The 24,680-nt window shown below is 39.4% G+C and overlaps 3 protein-coding genes across 4 annotated transcripts; 2 read left to right on the forward strand and 1 right to left on the reverse strand.

Annotated features, from left to right (window-relative positions):
• Positions 1-5,668: 5,668 nt before the first annotated feature.
• LOC108892845 (C-X-C chemokine receptor type 2) lies at positions 5,669-7,832 on the forward strand. The gene is made up of 2 exons (XM_018690601.2): positions 5,669-5,820; positions 6,250-7,832. Exon 2 carries the CDS (start codon positions 6,252-6,254, stop codon positions 7,323-7,325), a length of 1,074 nt encoding a protein of 357 aa, XP_018546117.1. The 5' UTR covers positions 5,669-5,820; positions 6,250-6,251; the 3' UTR covers positions 7,326-7,832.
• A 1,440-nt stretch (positions 7,833-9,272) lies between these two features.
• slc19a1 (solute carrier family 19 member 1) lies at positions 9,273-18,361 on the forward strand. Of its 2 annotated transcripts, XM_018690582.2 has the most exons (7): positions 9,299-9,361; positions 10,554-10,627; positions 10,806-11,169; positions 12,793-13,576; positions 15,116-15,308; positions 15,735-15,876; positions 16,752-18,361. In XM_018690582.2, the coding sequence occupies exons 3-7, from the start codon at positions 10,867-10,869 to the stop codon at positions 16,950-16,952; spliced, it is 1,623 nt and encodes a 540-aa protein (XP_018546098.1). In that variant the 5' UTR covers positions 9,299-9,361; positions 10,554-10,627; positions 10,806-10,866; the 3' UTR covers positions 16,953-18,361. The 2 variants fall into 2 exon arrangements, with proteins under 2 accessions (XP_018546097.1, XP_018546098.1); XM_018690581.2 differs by having other exon boundaries at positions 9,273-9,361; positions 10,554-11,169.
• Positions 18,362-19,752: 1,391 nt separating this feature from the next.
• Positions 19,753-24,634, reverse strand: LOC108892867 (uncharacterized). The gene is made up of 11 exons (XM_018690638.2): positions 24,343-24,634; positions 22,905-23,066; positions 22,641-22,766; positions 22,382-22,545; positions 21,958-22,060; positions 21,749-21,847; positions 21,616-21,636; positions 21,498-21,518; positions 21,327-21,353; positions 21,176-21,235; positions 19,753-21,097 (listed from the first exon to the last, which is right to left on the reverse strand). Exons 1-11 carry the CDS (start codon positions 24,416-24,418, stop codon positions 21,078-21,080), a joined length of 879 nt encoding a protein of 292 aa, XP_018546154.1. The 5' UTR covers positions 24,419-24,634; the 3' UTR covers positions 19,753-21,077.
• Between the last annotated feature and the right edge of the window lie 46 nt (positions 24,635-24,680).

Consider the following 24,680-nt stretch of genomic DNA (forward strand, 5'->3'; position numbering starts at 1 on the left):
GCAAAGCATGAAAGGACATCTGAATTTCCTTGAACCTTTTCAGTATTTACTGTTTTTGTTATTGAGCCAAATGTTTATCTGATAGTATCATTTCCTCTCTGGGTCTCTGTCAGTTGTCTGGCACCCTGTTGTTGTGGTCCTGTCCCCCAGCCTGACCGGTTTTGTCAAGTATAATCATTTTCTTTTTAAAATCTCATGTCAAATGTTTTCTGCCCATTGTCAGGCTTTTCCATTGAAGGGGATTACAGGGAAACAGGAGTCTTAGCAGTGGGACCTTCTGTCAGACTTCAGGTAAAGCGTTTGGTAAGTTCATCAGACCTTGTGCTCTTATTAATTAAGATTAGTAGTTATTAAGTTATTAACTACATTGTGAATGAGTTGTGTAAAATATATATTTTTTATTAAGTGTATTAAGACGCTGCTTTGAGATCGATGGAAGTATTTAATGCACAGTCAGAAAAATGTATTAGGAGCTTTATTTAAAAGGTGTTGATTCAACTGGATGATCATTTTGGAGCATGTAGTCTCTAATGCTGCTGATTTGTATTGTGATATAACAGGTATTTCTATTATTTTATCCACCACAGTTACAACACAGTCGGCTAAATAACAGAAACACGTCCTGTGTAACACAATGCAGTTCAACAGCAGCACAGACTACTTTCTCCACAATGATCTCTACAAGAGTTTTAATAAAAACTCAGCATTATAACATTCATGAAGTTTGGAGTAATTACAAGACTTGGATTAGACTGCTTTAATTTCAGTGAGGTGTACCTAATAAACTGAGTGTAAATGGTTTATTCACAGTAAATAACTGTGTTTCTCATCCTCAGACAGAATCAGAATCAGAAAAGCTTTACTGATCCCTGCAGGGAAATAGCTCAGACAAGATACAAGACAGACAGGCAGCAGCAAGGACATAAATGTACCTTTAACATGATGAGTATGAGTGGTAGTAAAACAAAACACAGGCATCAATCTAATTACAAGGTCTGTCAAAATAATTGTCAGTAACAGTGATAACTCTGTGTTGACATCAACACAGCACAGGATGGATTTACTGACGTGTGTCGCAGCTCATCATCCGGTAACTCTGAGCTTTTCGCTTCAGTGGTTTGGTGAAAGAAGAAGTTAAAGAATGTAATAAAGGAACAGCTGTAATGTTCCCACCAACAATAAAAAAGCATTACTGAAGGCACGCAGCCAGAGTTCACTGACAACCAGCAGCAAAGCAGTCAGGTCATATATTATTAATACAGTGTTCATATTCTTATGAACAGACATGTAGTTCACTTTATTAGCAGCATTAATACACATCAGCCAACGAGCCTGTGTGATTTTAACCATTTTAACATTTTCACTGAGCTTAAATAATTACTTTAATGATTGATTAGAAGATTAACCAACAATAGTTTTGATAATCAATAATTGATAATGAATCCATTTTTGCTATTTTTGACATTTTATTGACCACAATTAATCAGTTAACTGAGATTAGAAAGATAAGAAATTATTTTTACATTTATTTGTTGTATTTGAAAAAAAAAAACTTGAAAAGTTGTTTACATCTTAAACTTGTTTTACAATCTTTGTCTTTTTGGTATGATTTGTTTTTAGGTGTCTGATTCTTTTTACCTACTCTGCTTTCTTAAAGATTATATTGACTGTTTGTTCATACGATTCAGTTTTCTCATTCTTTAGGTTTCATTTTCTCTCCCGTCTTATTGTCAGACATTGAATACATGGGTCTATTTTTATTCTTAAGGACCTTCCTGGTTAAATAAAGGTTAAAAAACAAAGTCTGGCATGCTTAATTTTTAACATTATATTAGAATTTATCGATAAAACAAAACCTCAGCCCTCATCTGACGCGAATTCAACAGTGTGTATGTGACCATAGTAGTGGTGTGTGTGTGTATTACAGATAAAAGATTTCTTAGGCATGTGAAGCAGATAAAAATCTTGCATTTAGTAATCTCATCAAAGCTTGGAAATAATTGACCAGTCAAAACAAAATAATATATTTATCAAGACAAATGTGACTATTAGGATGACACATGACAGACAGGTGCAGATCTCAGGTAAAAACAAACCAGGTGCTCTGTCTTTCTTCCTTTCTTTCTTTCTTGTGAAGTGAGGTATATTCTGATGAGTCATTAACTACCGTGCCAGATTTCATTCCTGCTGTGACATGGAGGAAACAGAGTGCACCAGAAAAATAACTGAAGATTTGATCTCACGCACTCACAGCATACCTTTAGGTAATTAACGACTTCTCTTTGCTTCGTCCTGCATCATTTGTGTTGTTCTCTTTTATTTTGTTGTTTTCTTTCTCTTCTATCAGACCGTTGCATCTTAAGAGCTGTCACAGAGGGATTTAGTGGAGTGCAGAAGGTGCTTCTTAATCTTTAGTTATGAAACTACATGTGCATCAATCCAGATAGTAGGTCTGTATAAGTGTTTGAATTAGAGCTCCTTCTTTTCAGATCTATTCCTGAACTGAGCCAAATTTAAAGGGTTAGTTCATCACAAAAAGCGTATTTTTCCACTCACTCCTTGTGGTTATTTAGTCATGTGAATGCTGCTGCCGAGGCTATCAGATATCCATCTATGAGATCACCTGGCACAGAGATGAATGTCATTTCATTTGTTTTGCTTGTGTTGGGAACAGATTGAATTGGAGCTGCTTCAGAGGAAGGAATGATGTTGTCTCTAGTGAAACTGATCACAGCACTCAGATCTTGCAATGCGTTCAAAATTTTACTTAAAAATTCAGAAGTATTAGACTCAATACATACGTAAAGTGCCAAAAGTAAAAGCATTTATTGAATGGAAACCACGCCATGTAGAATGGCAGCTTTCAGAATGAGACATATTATATTGTTGAATTATAAAGACTCATGCATTAATGTTGCAACTGTGGCACATCATTTCCATTCTTTGGATTCTTTTTGGAGTTTGATTCCTCTAAAAAGAGGAAGATATTACAAATTTGTATCAATGTAGGAAACAGAACGGATAGAGAACAGAGCTGAGGGGATGTTAAGGTGGTGACAGCAAATAATGTAACAGTGAAACTCATAAAAACCTGCTATCTTAAAGAAAGATGCCACACTCCCAATATAAACTAAATTCCAGACATAGCTGGTCATTTGAGAGGGGTTACAACTCTATCATTTGCAGGAATCTTCGACGTCAGAAACAAACACATTGATGAGGCGATGGGGCTGTATACAATGGTTGCACTTAAAGGAACAAAGATGACAATCTGTCACCTGCAGAGCAAATATTTCCTCTTCGCTGGAAGAGGATGAAACGGAATCCTGATGCCAATCAAGCATTTCCAGAGAAGTTGGAGGGGGGGGTATCTGAGTTTCCAGAGAAGATTTGCATCCGTGCCAGGCTTTGCACCATTATTTGTGTGCTTTGTTGAGACAAACACAACGTGCACAGTCAGGTGCAGTGAGGGGGAGCTCATATGGAGAGCAGTTGGCACAACAAACACACAAGATCCCAACGGATGCTTTCTTTGGAATTGTACGGTGTCTGATTTGTGATTTATGATTCGTGGCAATGATACTTTTTTTAAACTTCTATTTCAGTTCATTTTTTCCTTTAAACAAAAATCATTTTAGTACTTTTAAGATAATATTTTTTTTAAGTATAAGATCAGAGGAAATTTAGAATTCAATCTTCTTTGTTAAATTAAACTGCATTTTTTCATTTACACAAAAACTATAATAAAAAATTAAACTATGAGAGAAACCCAAAACAGAATTGTTGTTTACCTCTTCTTTTTTTATTCTTCGTCTTTTGGTAACTTTATTTTTCTCATGCTGATATTTTTCATTGAGAAACCATTGGTGTTTGCCAGAGTAACCAGAGACCAGAAACTAAAAAACTGGCCCTTCTCGTTAGGGTACTGTGCCGCTTCCTGATGGAGGCTGCTAACAGTGCTGTCATTTAGTCGTGTGGAGCCTCTAAGTCTCCATTTACTCACAGACAGTGGTGATACAACGCACTGCTATGTTGATTATTGTACATTTTACAAAGCAAACCCTGATTGAAGTGATTTATGGGGACAAAGAGGAGGTAGGGAGGACACTTTATTGTTTGCATACATATTTACCTCTGCATTAGGATGGAGAGGAGGAGTCTGAGTCCCTCCTATTACCTCAGTCCCCTCTCATTACTTGTGTGGTTATCATTTTTCTCTGCATGCTTTTCTCACGCCATGTAACACACAGAAATTCAGAATCACAGAGATGACAATGATAGCTGGATTCTGCACTTACTACACCACAAACCATACCTTCTAACTTATTATATTTTAACCTTTTCCTTTATTTTGGAGCCTGAAATGATATACCCAGATTAAAATGACTGACATTTTGATATTCCAGAGCTAAAATACTCACAAATTTTAAATAGGGTTTGGTATTACCTCCATGTCCAGAAACCATAACTGTGTGATAATCACCATCAGTGCAAAAATATACTTTTATACTTTTTTATACTTTTAAATATCCTTTTTTAAATTTAACATATTTTTGCTGAACAACAACAACAAAAAACAAAATACATACAATTAGAAAAAATACACACAAAATATTCAATAATAAGAAATGAAAAAACATACTTGTTTAAGAGGTTAACAGAGGATACAGTGTGAAATTAAATCAGAGGGACTTTTACAGACTTTTGTAACAGTAAGGTTGAGAATATTACAGCATTTATTTCCCAGAAAGTGCCACAGCTGACATCCTGACCTGTGGATTTGTTAAGCACCTTACCACACACACTCACCTCCTGATTACACAACAGCCTCATGCAACAGGATCTCATCACATGTTGTAAGCTGTCATGTTATCTAAGACATCTTGTGTGTTAGTCTGAGTTACAACTAGTTATTCCAATGTATCAAAGAGAGAATGATTTATTGAGTGTATCAATTACTTTATAGGATGCGAAATATTATAGTGGAGGACACAGGCCATAGTGCCTTTTTTTTTTTTTTTTTAACTATTCTGATGTTTTCTTTGAAATAAAATCTAGTAAACTGTAGACATACTGAGCTTGTGCTGACAGACATTTTGATATTTTCATTTTTTATAATTTAGTCTATATTATGGAATATATGTTTATGTTTCTGTTTTTATCTGTGCTTTGTGGTTATTTATTTTCTGTGTTTTGGTGGTCAGTGTTGATTGATTAGGGTATGAAAACTGTAATTTCCATGTTTTCATAAATCAATAAATTTAATCTTGAACTGAAATATAATAATATGTTTTCCTGTGCCTAACAGTCTTAATATCCTAATAATAAGCTTTAATTAAATTAAGCTTAAATTTAATTAAATTTAATTAAATTAAACACAAAGAAATTCATGAAATACTATATTCCTTTTTGTCTTTAATTTTTAATCTTTCAATCATAAGACCACACATAAGGTCTTTTTTGCTGCAGACAGGTGTCACTAATATGTCCCAGTGTGTCACAACAGTGTGTCAGGGGTCCAACATGAACATTACCAGGACGCTGAGAATGAAGCATCTAAATGAAACCCTTAATTTGACCATTTACGCCTGTATTTTTCCGACTGTGACATGTCTTAATATATTAGAGAGTCCTGTTGCTTCAAAAGCGTTTTATTACGCAGACCTGTGCAAAAACATATAGAGGAAGGAAACAGGACATTGGGTCAGCTCATCATCAAAAACCCCATGTTGTATCACTCATAAAAGGCTGCTGCTCAGTGCAAACCTGTTTGTCAAGCTGTTGTCATCTCTGAAAGCTACGACTGAGCCAGTGCAGCAGGTGAGTGGAGACAGAACCTTTAAATACAAGTGATAATATTTGTGCGTATTAAAGTGGGAGCATGTAACTTTTGAAAAATGAAATAACACATTCTTCTGTGTGCAAATAAAACACTGAATTCATAAACAAAAAAAATGCTTACTCAGATTAATACACTGAGTGAATTTGCTGCTACAGCCTTAAGTGATCTGGTATGATCAGCAGCTCGTGATAGTTGGTGTCAGCTGATGTTAGTGAACTTTAATAAATATTTCTGAGTAACTGACAGAAATGAGTTGGTTCAGTTTAAGATTTACTGTCATCTCTAAACTCTTACTTGTAGTCACAGTGGCCACGGCTAACAAAGGTTACATACGCTCACTTTAAAGCTGCACAATGCAAATGTAAAATTGTATATATAATAATTCACGCTCATGCTCTTTTCCACAGTCATGTCGATCACCTTTGACTTTACTGACTTCTATGAGCTACTGAATTATACCAACTACAGCAATGAAACACCCTACATTCCAAATCCAAAGACATTAGCATGTGAGATGACACCACCTGAGCCTACAGCAGCTTTAACGCTGTGTCTCATCCTCATCGCCACCTTTTTACTGGCAGTACCAGGGAACCTGTTGGTGGGGTGGGTGATCGGCACCAGCAGACAGGCCCTGACTCCCTCGGATGTGTACCTGTTTCATCTGACCATAGCAGATGGTCTGATGGCCCTCACCCTCCCGTTCGAGGCTGTGTCAGTGCTCAAAGGGTGGCTCTTTGGAGACTTCATGTGCAAACTCCTCAGCCTCATCATCGAAGCAAACTTCTACACCAGCATCATCTTCCTGGCCTGCATCAGCGTGGATCGTTATCTTGTGATTGTGCGCGCCAGTGAGACTCACAAGAGTCGCCAAAGGGCCTTCAGCCGGCTCCTCTGTGCGTCCATCTGGGCCCTCGGTTGGGGCCTGGCTCTGCCTGCGCTTTTCAACGATGCCACCAAGCTCAACGACGACTCAGACAGGATGATCTGCGCTGAAAGCTTTGACATTGGCAGTGCCACCTCGTGGAGGCTTGTCACACGTGGGTTCCGCCATATTTTTGGCTTCTTGCTCCCTCTGTTTATCATGATAACCTGCTACAGCATCACCATCGCGAGGCTGCTGCGCACCCGTGGCTTCCAGAAGCACCGGGCCATGAGAGTGATCATAGCTGTGGTGATTGCTTTTCTGCTGTGCTGGGCACCGTACAATATAACCATGATAATAGACACGCTCATGAGGGCTGATGTGCTACCATATGACTGTGCCATGAGGAAGTCAGTGACCCTGGCTTTGACTGCAACCAACAATTTGGCTCTGCTCCACAGCTGCATCAACCCTGTCCTGTACGCGTTTGTGGGAGAGAAGTTCAGGAAGAAGATGATGCTGCTTTTTCAGAGGAAGCTCAGACAGGAGAGGATGTCGGGGTCAAAGTTCAGCAGGTCGACGTCTCAGACCTCAGAAGGAAAAGGAGCTGTTCTCTGAAACCTCTGGACCTCTACAGAGCATACCTTCATATTTATTAGGTTTTTTAGTTCAGAGGACTCATGTTTTGTTCCCCTCATACTCTCCTGAGCCTGTGCAATAGATTATAAATGGATCACAGCTAGTGTCACAAAATGGACAAATCAACTGGGAAAGGTACATTTAAAATAAGATCCAAGTCAGAAAATCTTTTATTGCCCAGTTTAAGTATGGTTACAGTGATGCCTCTGATGTTCTGCCTTTGGATTACATGGTACACTGCTGCCATCTACTGAGCTTACTTGGATTTTCAGCCTCTGGTTTATTCAAGTCTGTGTTTGTGTTTCACCATTTCTCAGTCAATCAGCCTTTGTGAATCACAGCTACTGTATGTGCACTGTATGCTTTCCAGTGTTTTTAACCAGGTGTTTATGTGTATATGTTATGAACTCATATGAGCATTAAATCTTATATATCTTGTATATATTGCTGTCTTTTTCAGTAAATGTAAAAAGCTTTGCAACCTTCCTCTGAACTGACTGATTTATTCTTGTAGATCTGATTGGTTCATGTTCACAGGATCCTCTGAATCAATAACATTATAACTGTCATATGGAAATAATGGAGAGTGAACTTTCAGTCGACGCAACATGAACAAAAAAGTTTTGAACATTTTTGACAAACAAGTTCATGGTGGATTTGGATAATGAACAAACAGTGTTTGTTCATTGTTAATTTGACAACACAACACAGTGTTGTCAATACTTATGTATGGTGTATTGTTACATCATAAGTTGGTGGAGTTTTCACTCCACCATTAGGTCAGATGGTGACCAGTGATTGTGGCAACCCGCGGAGCCACCCCTCCATGTGGATGGGGGGCCCCTCCCGACTCAACGGACCGACCACCAGTCCGCGAGTACACCTGCCCGCCACAACCACTCCTCTATGAACATAGAGGAGTCGTTTTTTGGCCTATTTTATTCTCAAATAAAATAGGTCAAAAAAGGCACCACTCCCACGGAAGACTCTGAAGGCCGGATCAGCCGTAGCCCCTCCTGCCAGCGCTCCGGTCCAGTGCGATGCGATCCTCCACTCGGAACATCGCACAGACGCGCAAAGAACCGTGCGTCAGGCGGGAATTTGGCCCTGCGCTCGAGGCTGCAGCGGCCGACCTCGTTGTAGGCCTCCACCAACAGCTGTGTGTCGGTGGGCAGCTCGACTGCCATCCTCTGACAGCCGAGACATAGCTTCGACCCGGCAAACAGAGTCTTCCCTTCTCCCCGGAGGGAGTGTGGGAGTCTGACTGAAGACAGTTTTGGGCTCTATATGAACCCTCGGATCCGAAGAACTTCGTGACGTCTTGATGACGTCAGCACATTTTAGAATCACCTGACCTCAAGTCTCACCTGACATCGAATATGTCTGACGTCACACTTGGCGTGTGGACCTGTGTAGGACCTGTTTTGTGCTTTTCTCAGAGGAGACTCTAGATGGCTGCAGTCCGCTGCAGCTGCCATATTCACACTGAGCATCAAGCTTATTGCACCTGAGTCTCATGCCCCTCTGGGTGGCATGTTCTCCCTGCGCCTGTGGGCTCTCTCCCCCATAGTAAAATACACAGACAGGCAACACTGAGCTAAATGCACGTGCTGATTAAGATCACGTGGTATGATCAAAAAATATGATAGCTATGTTGTTGTTCCAAATGACCACATTACATTAACATTAACTATAAAATGATTTTATACATACATTTTAAAAATACATAATACATATATAATGATAATAAAAGATTATATTATGTCATACAACATAATATCGTCATACATAATATTATATGTTGTACATTTTATTTTAGTATTTATTTTCTTATTACTAGCAACAGCAGCAGTAGTAGCTTAACTTCATTTGTACTAATAGGCTGTAACATTATTTGTCCAGAAGGTGGACAAAGAAGAAAATCAGTCTGGAACTACAGTTCCCAGAAACCAACGCGGTATAAAAAAAGCGAGCGTGGTTTAATTAAGCTGCTGCTTTCAGTTGGAGCACATGAGGTATGTAATGTTAACTGGACTTTTAAATACATTGAAATTACGAACCAGTAAAATGTGCTTTGCTAATGAGGAGACAGCTCTTTGTTGTGTAAACGTGTTGTCCGTCACTTGCTTTAAATATTATGTTACATGCAATATGTGATATTTGTGCCAACAAAAGCTACAGGAGTACATAGCTGCTACACTCGTATACTGTTAGCCACCTTGCTAGCTAGCTGTAACTTCGCACCTGTCCTAAATTATACGTTAAAGTGTTTTCACCACCGTTGTCTTACTTAAACAACTCAAAGTGGGGTTTAGCACATTAGCAGCTAACATAGCAGCAGGTTTAGCTTGTACTTTTCAATGTGCAGACAAGTGTGAAGCACTGGTATGCTAACACAGTGTTACCCCACTGAATAGCTTGTGAAACTTGTTTGCATTGCTCCTTAAAGTCGACACGTAACTGGGGCCATGTAGTTTATTACTGAGGGGAAACTACGACTGGTTTCCACTTTTCTAGACCGTAGCACTACTTGGACAGAATATATGAATTAAATAATAATTGTAAACTTAAGTTATGATTGCCTTACCTCAGGACTGAAATGATTAGTGAATTGTTGTGTTAGTCTGTTGACAGAAACGTTAAACTTTTCTTCAGAGTTGCAGCGATTATTCAGTTGACTGTTTATCAATAAACAATTCCCAGATATTTGCTGTTTCCAGCCTCTCAAATAAGGCTCACAGTAAACTAAATATCTTTGGGGGTTTTTGACTGTTGGGTAAACAAAACAACAAATTTGAAGTCACCTCAGAGAAACTAATTTATAATGAAATGAACTGTCAGTTGTAGCTTTAGATTTCTTATCAATATATGATAGTAAACAGAATATTTGGCATTTTTGCTTTCAGGGGAAAAACAGATCAATTAACCATAACAGTTGCCAATGAAATTTCTGTTCTGACTAATTGTTGCAGCTCTAAAACAGGATATCACAGGATTTTTAGACGAGCGCACAGAAAACAAGCACTCTGGGAGTCTGTGATGGGCATACGTATACACTGATAATGAAAATTAGATTTAGGTGCAACCTTGTTTGAGTCACATCAGCACTCTCCAAAGTAGAAAACACAGCTGTGCTCTAATGTCAGCTGCAGTGTTTGCACAGTGTCAAAATAGTCTGACTAACTAACAACATTGTTATCTTTTCAGGTTGACAATGACACCAGACTCAGCTGCTGGATAGCTTGCTGTCAGACAATGTCACAGCGTGGAATGAAGCAAAGGTCAACATTTTCTCTTACAAGAGCATGTAGCATTTTAACTACCTTGTCATCACCCTGCTAAATGGTTCATTCTCACCCTCTCAGTCGTCTCTGGCATGGAGAGGCAGGAGAGTTGAGGGGAAATTGAAATTTTCAACCCAGACAGTTGGGTTTTTACATTTGGTTTGTGCTTTTCAAGGAGGAAGTTTCACATCAGAACAAGTCCTTACATGCTGATTTGAAAAAAAAAAGCTGACACAATGGTGGCAGATGACACAGCAGGAAGTGGGGACAGATCAGAGGCGGAGAAAGACATGGACCTGAAAGTGCTTGCATCAGAAGACATAGAGGGACTCGCAGACGGGGACGTAGAGATGGCCGCCTCTGCTTCTGAGGGCCTGTCTCCCTCGGAGGGTCCCCCAGAGGAAGCCAAGGAGCCCAGGAAGTGGAAGTGGGCTGTGATATTCTTGTGTTTCTATGGGTTCATGGCGTCGATAAAGCCTGGGGAGCCCTTCATCACACCATATTTGCTCAGCCAGGACAAGAACTTCACCAGGGAACAGGTTAGTGGTGTCCTCTGAAATGTGTTTGTACAGTGAAGTAAAAGCCAATAATGAAAGAGAGAAGACAGACTAAAGTCTAAACTCTTAAGACTCCTTCACCCTTTTCCTCCATTCAGCTAGGCAGTCATTACACAGCAGAATTAATGAGTGCCCTGTGGGGAGTTTACTGATCCAGCTTACCGGGGTCAAAGTTCACATTCCTCCAAACTGGGTCAGTGTAATAGGTCTGTTAAGGTTTATAATAAAAGAATGGAGGATGAAGGATTCATAGAACAGGATTGGATCACTCCTTCTGTTTGCCAGTTTTTTCTCTCTGATTTCACCATGACATCGAACCAAGAGTTGGTTACCTGCCAAACCTTTGGTGAACATTTGTGTCAAAGAGGAGAAATGTTCAATATTTCAAGCATGTGTTTGTCAGACTGGTTGGGACAGTGCGAGTGGAAAAATACTGTTTGTTAGAGCAGAATATCAGTTTTACAGACACATATTTGTTGTCCTGAACTCACATTTCACCTCATTGTCTGTGTATATCTGAAACAGTGTTATCACATAAATGCTTTTACTTGGCTCCAGGGAATAAGCTGCTCTTGAATTAAGTTATCCCTCATCATCTGTTATCTGCCACAACTGTAATTATCAGTATCATGGATATAAAGCTGGCATCAGTAGCACTGAATTTGTACCTGTTCCAGTTTAACCAGTTTGCGGTTGCTTGGTCATGAAATTAAATGTGATAGAAATCAAATTCAAAAACAATTTTAAAGATGCCTGTGATAATAGTAAGCAACACATTGATGTTATCAGTTATCATTGTAAGGAGAAAATGTGTTATAAGTGCACCAAAGCTAAACTGCACCTACAAGGAAACTTAGTTTTCTTTTGAAGTAAGACTGCAATAAATAGATGCTTTTTCTTTTTCTTTTATGATACCAAATTAAAAATGACAACAAGACATCTGAAGACATAATCTTGATATCTGATGGAAATTTCTCACTACTTTCTGACATTTTATAGACAAAACAGATAATTGAGAAAATAAACAGCAGATTAATCGATAATGACAAGAAGTATTTGTTGCATTGAATATCCGTTTTTACAAATCAAACTGAGAAAATATTTGTAATAACATTATGATATTTATTACAGTCATATACTGATATCTAAGTCTGCCGGTTGTTGAGATATTTCTTTATTTCTCTATCACTCAGCCTGGGTTAATTATTTAGGAAATTGGAGAGATAAGACTTTAAATTAGCTGATCACACCACCAAAATGGTCACGGTAACATTTACAATCATCACCATCAAAGGTCATAATCGGAAAAATTGTGTTAAGGAAGCTAGAGAGCTGCACTTAGTAGCTTAAGTCTGTTTTTAAATAATACTTTGCATAATGTTTGGGATATTATTTATTCAAAATTATTCTGTGAGTCTTTGTTGTTTCTGCCCACAGCATTATGACTATGATTGGGCAATATGGTCTAAATAAATATATTCATTCTGTGATATAGTCCAGTGAAAGTTGATTAACTTAATCAACTGTCAATGGAGCATACTGAATTCTTGTCCTGATAAGCAGAGAAAAGACTGGAGCTTTATTTGATCTTCCTGTCTTTTCCAGGTGACCAATGAGATCACTCCCGTGCTGACATACTCCTACATGGCCGTGCTGGTGCCGGCCTTCTTGCTGACCGATCTCCTGCGTTACAAGCCGGTCCTGATCATCCAGGGCATCAGTCAGGTGGTCATCTGGCTCATTCTGCTCCTGGGCACCACCCTTATCGAGATGCAGTTCATGGAGTTCTTCTATGGCATCACCATGGCGTGCCGCGTGGCCTACTCCTCCTACATCTTCTCCCTGGTCAGCCCGGTCCTCTACCAGCGCGTGGCCGGGTACTCACGCTCCTCAGTCCTCCTGGGGGTGTTCACCAGCTCGGTGCTGGGTCAGATCTGCATGTCCAGCAGTGTCAGCTTCTACACCCTCAACGCCATATCTCTGGGTTTCGTCAGCTTTGGTTTGCTGCTCGCAATGTGCCTGCCGTGGCCCAAACGCTCCTTGTTTTTCAACCAGATGCGCAATCAGGAGCAAAAGGAACTGGCTGCGTCGGGAGCCACCAAATCAGAGCTGGACAAAATGAAGCCTAGAGAGAGCGAGTCGTCCTCGGCCGCACCTGCGAGCTCTGTGTCGCGCTGGAAGGATTCTCTCTTTGTGCAGATGCTGCTGGAGGTGAGAAACGTGGTTAAGAGGCCCAACCTGAGGCTCTGGTCCCTGTGGTGGGTGTTCAACTCTACAGGGTACTACCTGGTGTTGTTCTACGTCCACATCCTGTGGAACAAAGTCTACCCAGCCACTGAGAACAAGAACATTTACAACGGAGGAGTGGAGGCAGCTTCTACCTTACTGAGTGAGACATTTTTGGAGCTACAGAATCTAGTTTTCACTGGGTTTTTGAAGTCTGATCTGTGTTATGCTCTGTGCTGATCCAGCACTCAAAGTCGTTGGGTGTCAGTTTCACAGTCCTCCGTGCTTTTATTCACATGGGTGCAACTCCATCTCGCTAAATTTAGACACAAATAATGGGGACAACTTGTTCACTCAACAGCAACAAAATATCAAATGTTACTCTGATAATTCATGAGTAATTCTTCATGTAGGATTCTCACAAGCTGAAAGTGGTGTTTGTGAAGATGGCCTTGAATGTTGAATAATATCAAACATGAAAGGGATGGAACACAATTTACATCAAGTACATCATCAAATGCTTTAGAGGAAAGTTGGCTTATTCATAATGTCTAAACATGTCAGGTTAGTACCCCAGAAGGCTGGACAGACACTGTAAGTAGATTTCTGCCCCTTATTCTTCACTCCTGACTTGATTTAAAATTGCGCTGAGTTTCTCCCTGGTCAGTTGTCATTTAACGTGCAGCGGGGTCACAACCATCAGTTGGATATCTGAGATCAGACAAACTAGTATAAAACTTTGCCACAAAACAGACAGTACATGTTGTCTGCATCTTTCCAGCCATCTGTAGATTAGTATTTTTCCTTTTGCTTTTGTTTAATACAAATGTTGTAGCCAGTCATGAAACTTGCAGGTTCTCTCTGTGTAGAAAAGGCTAGTTAAAATGTGTAGAGGGAGTTAACACAATGTACAAGATCTGTTAAAACAGTGTCTGTCCAGCTTTACTGAAGAAAGTCTAAAGTCCAAAATATGAATTTGATAATGAGTTTGTTTCCCTAAAATGGATTCAGGAAGAAGTCAGCGCTCTGGAGTTTACAACAGACTGAAAATATATATTTTTTTCACAGACATTTGGACCAGTGTAACACAGGTGTAACTAATATCATTAATTACTTGTGCTTGGACAGAGACAGTGTTAATGTTATTAGTTCCACCTGTGGATTCCCAGCTTTATACCCAGAAGTGCAGCCTTTTTCCTGAATCTGTTTGGGGAAAATCAAACCTTCTTTCATGTTTAATGCTGAGGCAGAGCACAGAAAGACACCTGTTCCATCTGACATTAATTCATTTTATGCAGTTCATAAAGTATGACTGACACAGATATAAGTCTGGAAATGCATCATATTTGTGTAAACTGCCTTGAGGAGTTTGTATAAGTGATATCCCACTCTTACTCTGGGGTGATTACATCAGGCTCGGGCATCAGTAACTGCCCTTTAATCAGCTATAAAGCACAAAGGTAGCAGCTTGTTTAAATAACCCTGACGTCATGTGCGAGCAGTAGAAGTTACGTTGCAAAACCTTACAAGAGTTTGTACAATGTTAGGACTTTAACAGCACCATTATTAGTAGTGTTTAAGTCCATCTTTGACACTATATGTAATGTACCACTTGTTTTAAGGAACCCAGATGTATACAGATTTATAAATTCTTACTGTGAATCAGTTTGTAGAGGAGTGACTGATGTGTGTCTTTGTCCAGGTGCGTTGACGTCCTTCATAGCGGGCTTTGTTAAAATCCGGTGGAACATCTGGTCTGAGCTGGTTATCGGTATCATCACAGCGGTGCAGGCCGGTCTCCTGATCCTCATGGGCACCACAGACCAAATCTGGGTCTGCTACCTCGCCTACGTCCTCTTCAGAGGCTTCTACCAGTTCCTGGTCCCTATTGCCACGTGAGTGGAAGTTTTATTCTGAACCTACAGATATACAATGTTGAAGATTGAGGCACCTGTCTGGACCTAGTGCAGGAGGAAGGGTAAAGACCAGAGGTTCACCCAAATCCAGAAAAACAAATTTAAGAGATTAATGAATCAGTTGGCTGTGTAGAAATTGAAAATATGGCCAGATTTTGTGGAGGAAAGGCCGTAGGTGCACCAAAATTGGTAAGCAAAAGTTCCAGTTCATCGACTGACAGAAAATTGATCTGCAGCTGCTTTGATCAGTCATTTTTCAAGCAAAAATGCCAAAAATGTGATAGTTCTACATCCTCAAATGTGAGAATTAGCTTCTTTTTTTGATATTGTGATGGATGTTTCCTAATAATCTATAGACCAGACTCGATTGTGAGGTTACAGTCTGATATAATCGTCTCTCCACAGCTTCCAGATCGCTTCGTCTCTCACCAGGGAGCTCTGTGCGCTGGTGTTTGGCATCAACACCTTCCTGGGAACCATACTGAAGAGCATCATCAACCTGATATTTTCTGATAAGAGGGGCCTGGCACTGGATGTGCACTCTCAGGTAAAACACTCATTTATTACACCACACAGACATTTTGACTTGTCAGGTGCAACAGGTGCAACAATTAACATGAGCTGCTGCTTCACACTGCAGTCAGTGCTGATTAGTTCCACCTGTGACTTTTCTTCCGATGAATCAAAATATCTGCTGTGAAAAAGGTCAGTCTGATTCTTTAGGGAACAATTTAAAAAAGTGCCGTGTGTAGAAGCCTGAATAAGTGACCTCAGGGTGTCAGACTAAAACAACTGTTACTAGTCCAGAATTCACTGGGAAGCATATACGGTTATACTTTCCGGCACAAAAATAAAAGCTTCTTATTGGTGTTGGAAACATAGTTAAGCTATGAAATCTCCTTCAGAATCCACTGCTGTTTCCAGTAGGTTACAAAGACTAACATGACAGTATGTGTGGTTGTTAAAGAGATATAACGGATAACAACATCTGAGTTTTAAAGACTAGTAAGCCAGGAAACTGAAAAAATGTGCATTGAAGCTTCTGCTTCACTGAAGAGATAAAACAAATAACAGATCTGTGGAGCGATGATGAGACTGTAACATTCCTCAAATGAATACATGAAACCAACAAATGCTATATTTCCATCATGATTTTGACTCGTTTCCATCCCTTGAGGTTTGACTGGCGCTCCTTTCGTCATCTTGTTGTTCCTACTTTTTCTGCACTTATTTAACAGAACCTGACTTCTTTTAATATTTACACGAGGCAGTGGATGCTTTCTTTTGCTGACTTTATAGATATTTGGCTAATATTTGCGGTGTATTTGGATGGAAACGCTCATCCATTGTAGCACAGCCAGTAATTTATTCTTCTGTATTTTTCATCTAATTTAAGTTACACTTCTTTTTTTCCTTTCACAGTTCCTGGTGTACTTCATTTACTTCGTCATTCTTACTGTCGTCTACCTTGTCTGTGCTGCTGTGGTCATCATCCGTCACTATAGAAACCAGGGTGGGGCAGGAGGCGGGGCTGACGACCAGGCCACCGCCACAGAGCTCAGTCCTGTGGTGGTAAATTCGGAGGCAGAACCTTTGTCGAACGGCAAAAGTGCCAAAGCGTAACGTGAAGAGACGTGTTAACTGTTTTCCACCGATTTCTTATCTTACCGAGACCCAAGTGTTTAATGAGCTGTTCAGACTCAGCGGGATCAGTGGTTTTAACCCTCTGATGTTGACTGAGAGGTTTGTTCAGTGTTAGCTGCCAGGCCTTAAATCTAGAAGTGCCTCCTCTGCTACATAAAGTGACCGGCTGCAGGCGTCCTGAGATGGTTTTGTGTTTTCTGATGATCGGATGTGATTTGTCGAAACTGTGAGAAGGCGATAAAATTCAACTTTTTTATTTAAAGCAGAATAGTAAAGTGGCACGATGCTTCAGTATTGCTGAAAATCATCTTACATACAGTGAGGGACCATTAATGTAATGGCCGAGATTATGCGTTTTATACAGAAAAACAAACTGTCCTCTTTGAGTGGCAGTGGTTTTCCCTCAGTGATTACTGTGTGATCACGATAAATGACTTTAGAATATGCTGCATTTTTTGGCTCAGTGAACATCATCACGACACTGTTTTTTATCAGTGACACTCCTATTGTACTTTATGTTACAATTACTGTGTTAGTGCCATTTGAAAAGTAATTGACCACATCAGTATAATTTCTTTTAATCACATTTTCACACCACGTTGCTGTAAAATCAGATTATGAGCGACACCCTTGTCCACAGCCTTTGTATCAGTTTGTTATTTGAAGCTGTAAACTGATGTTTTTACAGTTTATTATGAGACGTGATTTAAATTTTATTATTGATGTAAAACTACTACATTTGTAAGGTAGAAGCAGCAGCATCAGAGTATTTGAAATGATTCTTATTTGATACATTGAAACAGAATGAGTTGCTTAGGAGAAATTATATTTGAAAATAATGTTAATAGACATTATTACACAGCTATACTGACTATTATTCTAAATGCACATGACTGAATTTGGTTATTTAACCATGTGATATTTCAGTTTTTATCTGAATTCCAAGTTTCTCAGTTAGTAGTCCTGCTGCTAATTTGTGGCCCGTGGCCTGTGAGTTTGTCTGGCAGCCATTTTGGTGAACAATGAGCCACCACAAAAGGCTCTGACTCCTAAAACCAGGTTGTCTTCATTTTGGGTCAAAGCACAGCTACTTTTACAAAGACCACAGGAAGTCCCGGTCTCAGGCCTGTAGGGCGTAGGAATACAGTGTTACTTACAGGTACTATAATTGAAACACTATGTTTTTAAATGTCCTTTAGGTTACTTAAACAACAACAACAGACAAGTCAGGAGATGTAGAAGTATTTCTTCAGTAGACAACAGGAGTTTCTGTTGGATTAGTCGCTGAGAAATGATGTAACTGTGAATCTGTGCGAATGCTGTAAAAAGAAAAACTGACTTTAATCAGATGTTTATTTTGTATTCACAAATAAATTACATTTGGCGGATTGATCCTGTGTTTTTTGGACTCCATAGTGAGTCGTCAGTAGCAGTAAATGTTTCCTTGTGACCTCTTGTCACAGTTTTGATCTCTATTAGTTGTGATGTTCCCGTCTCAGATTTCACAATAATCCTATATTTTTAGTCCTCTCACGACGCCTCAGAGTCATGTCGTGACCTCTTAGGAGGGTCATGAACCCTAGCTTGGGAAGTTGAGGGATGCATCACATCATTAGCTGAGAATATAACTTGTTTTTGCAACATGAAACCATCGTGTTGTGTATTATGCAACAATGTGAAGTGGATACTGCCGTAGGTTGCAGTCATCACCACAGAAAAAATGATTAAGAAGAACCATGGTGAATTGTGATGCTAAGTTGTTGACTTCAAGGATTTTTGCAGCAGTTTCCACTTCTCCTCAGCACAGGATTATAAAAGAAAACAGGCTATTGTACATGTTAACAACACAGTGTTTGATGTACCAGGTGGAAAGACTTGGATTGTAGATACAGCACGTCCATGTGAGTTGTTTGTTCAGCTGCTCACAGCATGAAGACCAAAAGCTTTCTGATTCTTATTTGTTTTGCTGTATTTCTTAGCAGGAGTTCAGTTTTTTGTTTGGCGACTGTTTCCTCAGCTGAACAGTGGTGACACACCCCCTCTAGTTGTTCTAACCTGACAACATTAGCAAGACCTGCATTCTCCTCCTTAATGGAAGACTGGTTGTGATTAAATGTCCTCAGATCTTATAACTGAGGAAGAGAACGAAACATTGGAGGCTATTGTTTGCTGCGGGACAGTCGGCCATCTTGGCCTTCAGCCCTGGTGTCTGACCTGAAGTCCCGTGAGTAAGCAGTGACTCAGCAGCTGAACCAGACACATTTACAGTGGTTTGTCAAAATCCAAAAGCAACATTGATGTTTAACAACTGCTTGACATAAAAAAGACAACCCCTGAAAAACTGCAGTTTTTACTCGTTATTTATCCTAAAATCCAATTAAAACTAACTTTAATGAGCAATACCACTGAAAATTGTATATTTTAATGGAATCTAGGTTTATATTAAGCTTTTTCTGCTTGTCCCTGCAGTATTATTTTGTATCTTTATAAAAGTGAATGAATAATTAAATGTCCATGTGATGAAATTTAAAGGTATTTAATATGAAAATATTCATAAATGTATCATTAGAGGAACAGGAACTGTTTTTTTAATATGGCAGGTTTGAAACAGATCAAACCTTATTTGACATGACTCAGTGAGTGAAATGTGTCGACTTGCTGCCCTCTAGTGGTTCAACTTGGCAACATCATTCATTATCAGCCACAACATTAAAGCCCAGAGACATGTAAAACAGGTCAAAAGAAGCTGGTGTGTAGATTTACAGAAGACAGAAGACGCTGGAGTTGAACTGGAGTTTTATTAAATACAGCCCTTTATAAAAACACTTACATTTATATATTTACATTCTTCACATCCTCAACCTGCAGCAATCCTCAACAAATAATAATCCGCCTTTTGTCTAAAAAAATATGGAAACTGGAGTGTCTTGAACTTTTTTTTAGTTTAAAAATGTCAGTGCCACAGCTCATTCTCGACAGAAGCTTTGAAGTAATCATTGCTGCTTTAAAGGGGTCTCACACATATTTGAAATAATCTGATGAGAGGCTGACTGGATCATTAAGAGTGGTACTCTTGTAACCAAATGTCTGATGTTGCAGTGTTGAATTACAGTGGACAAAAAACCAAGACTGAAAGGAGGAGAAACATAACTGTCAGTGATTTTAAACACACAATTAAAAGCCAAATAAAGAGGAAACATCTCATCTACAGAGACAGAGTTAAATGAGATCAGTGTTCTGAGAAGTAAAAATAAGTGATTGACTTTGTTCGAGCTTAATAATGTCTCATAGTTTTTGCCACAAACACACACACACACACACACACACGTAGAAGCTGTTGCTGCAGAGAGCAGTACAGTCCTGTACAAAGCCAGGATTGTTTTCCCAAACCGGACAATGGCGTCCTTTCCCCCCCCCGCTATTGTCAGTCCAGTTCCTCCCCACGTGCTCCAACGCCGCGAGGCCGCACAAATCCACACCAAGCCCGCCTTGATTCATCCTCATCCACAGATTTAATGAGCTCGAGGTGCCAGTTGGTGTTAGGTATGAGGTGCGACACAGGAAGCCACTCTTCACTGGACTTTCCTGGTATTGTTTCTGCCTCTCTGGAAAAACCCAGAGACAATCCTCAGGAAGATCTGAGCTCCACTTCAAGTCCAAAAGCTTCTCTCTAGAGCCATGCTTTAATCTTTTATTTCCCCCTGATTAGGTTTTAGTGTCTTTTAAATGCTGCTTTATTACATGCGACTTACCCAGGAGGCCATAGCTGGATAAATCAATGTACTGCAGTGAAACATGTCTGTCGTTTCAATCCATCCTCTGATGTAATGTGTTGACAGCAGCATGTGGTGTAAGAGAGGAGGACGGCTGAGTCTTGAACATGCCTGGACACTTATTTCTAGTCAGTTTTGAGGCTTCAAAAGCCATATTAAAATGTTGAAAGCCTATTTTTTGAAAGCACATTTTTCAACTATTCAGGGATTTTCAGTAAAATGTGTGCAGGTGTTTGTCTGATCCCATTCTCTCACTATGTAGTCCACTCCTCAAACATTTCAGCCTCACTCTGGATCTTAACGGGTCCTGACGTCGCTGTCATTTGGCCATCTATGTCATCGGTGTTTCCTCTGCCAAGTGACAAAAGGAAAGTTGTAAATAAACTGTACAAGCATATATGACATATGATTTTTTCTCTTCTATCTTACCGTCGTCTTGTCCCTTCTCCTGACGAGCCGTGGTGCCGTTAGATTCAGCAGCGTCTCTTGCTGGATTAAAGATATAGAAAAAAAGATTTAAATTTTTTTTCATAAAAAAAGTGGAGGAAAATGAATATAATTCACTGTGGCTTCAACTTACGTGGCCTCTCCTGCTTCCTCCAGAAGTCTGTAATGTTTGACAAAAAGGAAGACACATTAAGAGAAAAGTCCACTGTTACATCTGACTGTAAAGGTCCTGGCTATTTTCTCTAACAATCTCAATTTTAAGGCATAAATATGAATGATAGTGCAAGTAATCTGAGTTACTGACCTGCTTCCCAAGGCATGGAGGCTGCAGGGAGAGAATTAGAGCAGAGAACATGTTACAGAACATGTTATTTATTATTTATTACTGTAATCTATAAAAAACTTTAAAATTGTTTTCTCACCTTTTTCAAAGAACCACATCCCTGAAGGAAATCAGCAGAATGATGTCAGTACACTCAGCTTTATCAGTCTCAAATAAAACACACATTTCTGTTATATAGATGCAATGCTAATACAGTGACATGTGATTTGTACCTGCTTTGAATCTGTGAACAAGAGCCAGCACCAGTACAGTTGACAGCAGACAGATGAAGACTGTGAGTCCTGCACTGATTTTTGGACCCTCCTCGAGTGCTGTAAAACGACAACAGCAATAAGTGGCTTCATTTAGGTTAGCTGAGTGAAAAATGCTGCAACGCCATGACACTCTGTAATTTCTTGTAATTGTCACAGTGATAACTCACATGTAAGCTCAGATGGGAAAGGGTTGTCGATGGGTTTGCTGCTCTCCTGACTGACTGGATTAATCAGCTCACAGCTGAACCACTTTATGCTTGAATCGTTCTCCTGGAAGTTGAGTGAAACAGTAACAATTATCAATCATACACCACAACTTTGTGCATTTTAACCCAGTTTCGTTGTTCCTTAGGCTTCAGCATGTTAAGATTTGGAATGAATGCTTATAAAACAGCAGAAAAAATGAAATAATCCATCATAATTTTCTTAAAATGATGTCTACTAAATGTTAGTCCAACCAATAGTCCAAAGCCCCAAAATGTCCAGTTAACGATGATGTAAGACAAAGAAAAACAGCCAGGACATTTGAAAACAGTTATGCAGTGACAAAAACACAAGCAACACTTCTCATACTGTGTATATAAACATCACCTTTTTAATATGGAGCTCCTTAGATGAAATCTCCATGGCACTGTCATCTGACTTCCACATGTAGGTGACTTCGTCAACTCCTGTGGTGTCACCTTCACAGGTAAAGGTGCATCTAGTCTTCTCATCATCACAGGCTTTAGAAACAGTGGGCACAGGGACAGGAGCTGTTATTGGAGAGAGAGGGCACGTGTTTTTATTCTCATTCATTTCATTAATTCAGTATTAAAGTTAGTAAAAATAGTGTAATTTAATCACTTACACAGGACTCTGAGATCAGTTTTACCAGCATTGCGGCCATTGATCTGTACTGCGTACGATGCACTGTCATCTCGAAGCAGTCCTGTGATCGTCATCTCTCCATTTGTAGTGTTCAGGCTTCCACGCTCTTTAAACAAACACAGTTAGCGTCAGATGTCTCATGAATAACTAAAACTGTAGTTATTGTACTATTTAGCTTTTACCCCTGAGAAAAAAAAAACAAACACAGATCCCAAAGAGTTGGGCTGAACGAGGCTCTGTCTACCTTTGAACTGACGATAAGCAGTAATATCCGGGTCAGGTGTTTCCCACTGCATGGCGATGTTAGGACCATCTTTCCACACAATGGCTGAGATGGCACCGGTCACAGAGCCGGGGTTTGGTTTGAGGATGACTTCATCACCCACCTTCTTGTAGAGTGAACCGTCTGCAAGGGCAAAAACAGTTTTTTTACTCGCTGGACTCTGGTCTTATCATAGGTAATGAATTTAAGATTAAGCTGCTGTCTTTTAGCTAGCACCTGGTTATTATGATTTGAAACAAACTTACATTATTAATCAATTGATTTTATATCTCTGAATTCAGTATGTTTGAATTTTGGAATAAAAGCTGTGGGCATCAGGGAAAGAAGTTGTTCATGCATATTATGTCAACAGTGGTCATGACCTTTAGGGTGTTTAGCATGGTGAGGTTTTCATATGCTGGTTCCAGTAGATTCAGGTCACATTTAGACCATAATTAAGGAAGTTAAACTGCACTGCTAACAGTTAACTGAAGGATTAAAAAAACAAACACAAAACTAACAGTCCCAAAATCCTGGCCTGACCATTGTGCAGTGAATGTCACTGACTAGTTATTTTGTTTTGTCAGCATTAAGATGGAAGTAAATCTTGTCCCAACTTTTCTCTTTCCACTCATAGATACTAATGTTAAAGTACTCCTTAGTTATAATATTCTTCCTCACTATTTCCTCCCTGGTTTGAGACAAAGTGAGATGTTAATGTCAGTGAGTAAACTGGATGGTATTATTTAGGATGTTATGAGGAGAGGGTTATTTGTCTGTCCTTTGTTAATACTGATAATTTAAAAATGAATACAAGCTATTTGTATATATTTTCCAAGAAAATATGTTGGAAAATGTTACATTACATGTTAGAAGTCTTCACTTGTGTGAACAGATGGAAACATTTACAAAAATCAGGAACCATGTTGTCATGGTTTCACTGAGTTACACTGTGGGCTACAGTCTGTCTATTTGTTTACATTTTGGAAAATTAGGTACGCCGAATTAGCTATTAACAATTGAGTTTTTCTGTGGACGTTTAGATTCACTGATATATATCACTGAATTACTTTAATGCTGAAGAAAACTTAAAAACCTGATAATTTTCAGGCGAGTTCTGAAGTGCCCCCATTCCTGTCTCGTCATTGTTTATTGCCTCATTATTAAGCGATATTTTCTCATCTTCATGAGACAGTTTACACGTAATAATGAGACACAGATACCTTATACACTCTGTACTGTTGATAGTAATTATAACCAGGCTAAACCTCACTTACTGTACAGTATGTACATGCAGGTTTACACTGGGTGGGGCCATAAAGAAAGTCATAATACATACAACCTGCATAAATTTGATACACAAAAGTTTTCACCGTATAAAAACAGATTTGTAAACATTAAGCTCTGATTTAAAACTTACCAGACTGGGCGAAAACCACAGACAGGAAAACCCCACACCATCCAGCCAGCGCCGTCAATGACACAGTCGGCCGCATCTTGCTTTTTACTCTTTGTCAATTAAATGGTTTGTTACGAAGGGAAATCCAAGCTGCGTCTGTTTTGAAGCCACAGGAACATGTCACATTACGTTATTTAAAGGCTACAAACATTACAGTTTAAATATCCTAGCTTTAAAAATCAGTAAAGTGGCGAGAGAGAGAGAGAGAGGCAGCAGTTGGAGGGAGCTCAAAGTGAAAGTAAATGAACCACCCCAACATCTTCACAGTCTCCGCCTCCACCGGGCTGTAACCTCTAAAA

The sequence above is a fragment of the Lates calcarifer genome, linkage group LG7_2 (genome assembly GCF_001640805.2).
Source record: "Lates calcarifer isolate ASB-BC8 linkage group LG7_2, TLL_Latcal_v3, whole genome shotgun sequence".
In the NCBI taxonomy this organism is placed as follows: domain Eukaryota; kingdom Metazoa; phylum Chordata; class Actinopteri; family Centropomidae; genus Lates; species Lates calcarifer.